The following is a 4894-nucleotide window of genomic DNA, read 5'->3' as shown; positions in this document are numbered from 1 at the left end:
GAGCAAGCCGCGGCAGCGGAGAGGAAAGTCAGGGAGAACAGTACCCAGCGGGTGTGCCAGGAGAAGCAAGGTGCGCCCGGGGTGCGGGGGCGGAGCGGCTCTCAATGGTACCCACAGTCAGTGTACTACCGGACGCGCTCTCCTGGAGGCCAGAGAACCGAGGCCGCCAAGAGCCTGTGTAACTGGACTGATACCGAACTCGGGGGTAGAACGGGAGGCGGAGGGAATGTGCAAGGATGGAAAAGGGCTACACCGTAAAATTTTGGTAGGGTATAGAGGGTGTTTTTGTTTGGATTGGTAATATTCTAGTTTTCAGTTATGTTAACTAGACCCACATTAATATTGCTGTCCTGTGGGAACCGCCACACGATTGGCTTAGAGGATGAGCTTTCTACATGATAGCACTTTTGTCTGAGGAACTGTTGCCATTGACGCTAATCCAAGTGTTCAGATTCTAAATGTTGTTAGGGGAGGGGGCTAGGGATTGGTGAATTATGTGTCTTTTCCTTGTTTAATGGCTGCAAGGATTTAGGGCTTCTCCCAAGGAAAGATAGATGAAGTAGAATGAAGATAAGTCTGGCCAAATAAAAAGAGGCCGCTTCTGGAGAGGTGGATGGTTTCACTGTAAAATATCTTTGGTTACCAAAACTAGAACTGGTTGAGCCTATGTCCTGAGAGACGATTGAAGGTAGGACTAGAAATTAGAAAATAATACTCACTGAAAGAGTTCTGTACAACAATTAGATTTCAGTTACAAAATATTACGTTTCGGAGTTTGGCAGATACTAGATCAAAGCAAGTTAAAGTTGAAAGGGATTTTGAAAATCATGTAGTCCAATATCCTCTTTTTACAGTTAAAGAAACTTGGACCACAGGACATTAAATGCCTTGCCCAGAGGTAAGCAGTTAGTAGCAGTGGTACAACTAAACTCCAATTTCTTAGTTTTTTATTTTTCTGCTACACTAGTCAAGGCCCTGTATTAGCAAAGAGCAGAAACCTAAAATCTAGGACTACCTTGATCACTTTAAACAAGAGATTTCTTTTAAACGGTCCATACTTCTCTAGTATCTCCTGTCCTCTGTCATGAAAACTCTTAACATTAGAATTTTCTAATAGTTAGGAGTCATCCAAAGATTTGGGAGAAAAATTGATAGGTCCAGAAATTGGACTCCATGGAAGAACAAGATATAGAGGGAATTCAAGTGTGATAGGTGGTAAGACTAAGGGATCTTCAGCTCTCAGGCTATGGCTCTACTTGATGCTTTTAGTATAAAATGGCATTCAGCAAAGCAGGATGATAATTGACATTAGATACAAATAAAATATTGAGAGATGTTTCTTAAATTTTGTTTAAATATTTTCAGTTGATTATGATATCAATGCCCACAAATATTGGAACGACTTCTACAAAATCCACGAAAATGGGTTTTTCAAGGACAGACATTGGCTTTTTACCGAATTCCCAGAGCTGGCACCTAGCCAAAACCAAAATGACATGAAGGATTTGCTCTCAGAAAACAAAGGAATTGAAGTGCCTGAATGTAGAAGAGAGCACAGACCTGGTTTAATAATAGAAGAACAGCACCAGTGTCATTCAAACAGCCTTGGACATAAAACACAGGCCCTTCCTGTGGAAGAGAATGTAACTCAGAAACTCAGTCACTTGGAAATCTGTGCTGATGAGTTTCCTGGATCCTCAGCTACCTATCGAATACTCGAGGTAACCTTTTCTTGTCCTGGTAGTGGGGTTAGTGAAGTTGTTATATTGTGCACATGGTCAGCATAGAGAGGCTGACCACAAAGCGATTTCTCTCTGATAAAGCTGACTAGACTTAACTCTCATGTTGGCCTGGAATCCTCTCCATTTGTGAACCAATGAAATGCCTTAAATGTAGACCAAGATATCTAGCAGTGTGGCAAATAAAGATAGATCACCTGAGGTGCTGGGAACATATTGCATCCAGTATGTAGGTCATGCTATACCTGTCATCTGGAAAAGAGTCCCAGGTCACAAGACAACTTCTGATACTTCTCTTACTTCTAATAAAATTGTAAAATAGAGAGTTCATTGGGATGGTGCCTGCTACTCAGATGTGGGAGAATTCTTGTCTTTCAATTTTGGATGGTGTTGTAGAGGCAAAGCTAGAGAGAGATGTCTAGGTGCGTACTGTAATGTAAATTCACAAGTGGTGACTACACACTCCACTGGGAGTTGATTCATCTTGGGATTGAGTCCTATGGTATGACTTTATACTAATTCCTTACCCGCTTCCCCAGGCAGAACATGACTTTTGCCTTTCTCTCTCTACCTCATAGTTTTTATGAGAACTAATTGAGATAATGTTTGTGAAGTGGCTTAAGAATGGTGTCTGGCACATAGTAAGCCCTTAGCAAATGGTCACTTTTTATTATTACCATACCCAGCACTGTATTTAGGGCAATGTAACCATGGCTGCCTTTCATGAATTTTTCAGCCCAGTCTGTTAGAAACGTTTTTCCATAATATAGTGGATTTCAGTAAGAAAGTATTTCATCTACAGGATCATTTGCTAGAATTCAAAAATTAAAAGCAACCCATGCCCTTTTTTCCAGACCAGCTCCCTTCTGTTAATGAAAGCTCATGCTTTTGTCTTTTATGGCTACCTCTTTAAGGGTTTTTGAGGTCAGGGTCAGGAAATGTGATGGGTATTGTTTAGCTCTGGTCACTACCATCTTCCCTAGGATAATTAGGCAAGATTATATATTTTTGATTATCTAGCTTCAAGGAATTCTTTGGAAAGTTCTATGATTAATAGTTCATTTCTGTCTGCAGGTTGGTTGTGGTGTGGGAAACACAGTCTTTCCAATTTTGCAAACTAACAAGTAAGTTTGTTGTAAAGTTTATAGGACAGCAAAGAAGAGAAAAATGAGAGGTTTATCAAAAGTCTAACTTGATCAATGTAACAGTAGTTATTGGAGATTTAGATTTCTGCATTATCTGTTTATGGATTGTTTTGATTTGATTTGTAAGTTAACTTTGTTATCAGGGAAATTCGTGAGATTTAAAACTTGTTACATTGTTAATATATGGTGCTTTTGCTATTTAAACTCTGCTACACAGGAAAGAGAATAGGCATAATCCAGTTTGTAATGGAATTCTTCTGCTCTTTTTTCTGCCCATTTCAGTGACCCAAGACTATTTGTTTACTGCTGTGATTTTTCTTCCACAGCTGTAGAACTGGTCCAGGTAAGTGCAGTGGCTTCTTTCAGTGATTTTCACCGATTGAAGGGTAAAGGTCTCCTAAAAATCAAGGTCTCTAGCTATTTTCTTATTGTAATATAGCCTGAAAGCAAAAAATTTACTGAAACAGCCTGGAGTAGAGGAAAGGGCCAGACATGAATACAGATTTCACACCAGGTTAAATTGGCATAAATTTGAGGGCATAGCAGAAGGATAAGAGTGTCCAGGTTAAAATTGTGTGTGTTGTCATTTATGAACATGTGTGTAAACATTCATAAATGGAGAGACCTCTCCAAACTTATTTTTTAAGGATTGAAATGAGGTGATTATTTCACTCAGGGTTCTTTGAGTTAGTTGTAAGTCACAGAAACATCTGGACAAACTCAACCAATAAAGTTTCTATCACAATACCTCCCTGAAGTTCGTGGTGTCTTTCTCTCTCATTGCCCAGTGTTCATTTGCCTTTTCTATTTGTTTTCTCTTTGCAGACTAGTTTTGTGTAGTAGGTTTTTCCTGGTTTTGAACATGGCGTAGACATGCTTGCCCCTCCTGGTCTCTTACAAGTCCACCTTGTTTGGTTTTCACAACTGCGCCAGAATGACTGTGTCCCTACTGCAGAATCCTCAGAAAGAATCTGGTTGACTCAGCCCAGCTGATAATCTATGTGTTCTTTTTGAATTAGCTGTGGCCAATGAGGAACAAAGTCACATTTTTGGAGAAAAGAGATGTGGAAAACAAAGTTACCCTAAAATGTTTCTGTTATAATAAGTTAATTTTCCACATTTAGAGAAATAGATTTTCCTGGAGAATTCTGTGATCTGTATAATATGCCATAGTTAGATTGGGAGTTGTTTTAAATCCTGCTTTTTTGATATGTTTTGTCTTTCTTTATGAGGTTTTTCTTTTCCCTCTTGGTCACTTCCTGATTATTTTCCAGTCCTCACGTCCAAGTCTCTACATCAGAATAAAGAATGAAAGCAGGACATGGTTCCATAGTGTAGCGGTTAGCACGTCTGCTTTACATGCAGAAGGTCCTGGGTTCGCACCCCAGTGGAGCCATGGTCCGTGGTCTATGGCCATGCCACCCTGAACAAGCCTGATGTCTGATCTCAGAAGCTAAGCAGGGTTGGGCCTGGTTAGTACTTGGATGGGAGACCACGTAGGAAGACCAGGTGCTATAGATAATAATAATAATAATAAAGTTTTTTAAAAAAGAATGAAAGAGAAATTGGGAACATTTCATTTTAAAAGCTCCAGTTAGATTCCTTAGGCTCTTCACTAGAGTTCATAATTCTTAGCTTTTGAGTAAGGATGCGATTAAGGATGCATGCCTTAGTGAAGTAACTGCAGTTAACACGTAAAGCAAAGTTAGTTTTCCTTGAAGCCCTGTGAACATTTTCTAATGTGTGCGTGTCTCCTAACCGCCTGCAGACAAATTCAGCATATGATCCTTTTCGGTGTTACGCTTTTGTTCATGATTTGTGTGATGAAGATAAGAGCTACCCAGTTCCCAGTAATAGTCTCGATGTCATCATCCTCATATTTGTTCTTTCCGCAATTGTTCCAGACAAGTAAGTTTGAGGTCCTTTAACCTGGACATTAGGGTTGGGCCCTAAATGGAAAGGATATTCTGATAGAAAGGAGGAAGCCACTCCATCCAAGGTGATATAAGC

General features: G+C 39.8%; 1 protein-coding gene and 1 pseudogene across 1 annotated transcript in view; both read left to right on the top strand.

Annotated features, from left to right (window-relative positions):
• METTL2A (methyltransferase like 2A) overlaps positions 1-4894 on the top strand; it is a 9730-nt gene that overhangs the window by 360 nt on the left and 4476 nt on the right. The window contains exons 2-6 of the mRNA XM_025047128.1: positions 4-70; positions 1366-1721; positions 2814-2863; positions 3167-3227; positions 4653-4792. Of these exons, the coding sequence (XP_024902896.1) occupies positions 4-70; positions 1366-1721; positions 2814-2863; positions 3167-3227; positions 4653-4792 (674 nt within the window). The remainder of the gene's footprint in view (positions 1-3; positions 71-1365; positions 1722-2813; positions 2864-3166; positions 3228-4652; positions 4793-4894) is intronic.
• On the top strand, positions 4290-4405 carry LOC112480069 (annotated as a pseudogene).

The sequence above is a fragment of the Pteropus alecto genome, unplaced genomic scaffold (assembly GCF_000325575.1).
Source record: "Pteropus alecto unplaced genomic scaffold, ASM32557v1 scaffold134, whole genome shotgun sequence".
NCBI classification, from domain to species: domain Eukaryota; kingdom Metazoa; phylum Chordata; class Mammalia; order Chiroptera; family Pteropodidae; genus Pteropus; species Pteropus alecto.
This window is presented reverse-complemented; position numbering and strand designations above follow the sequence as displayed.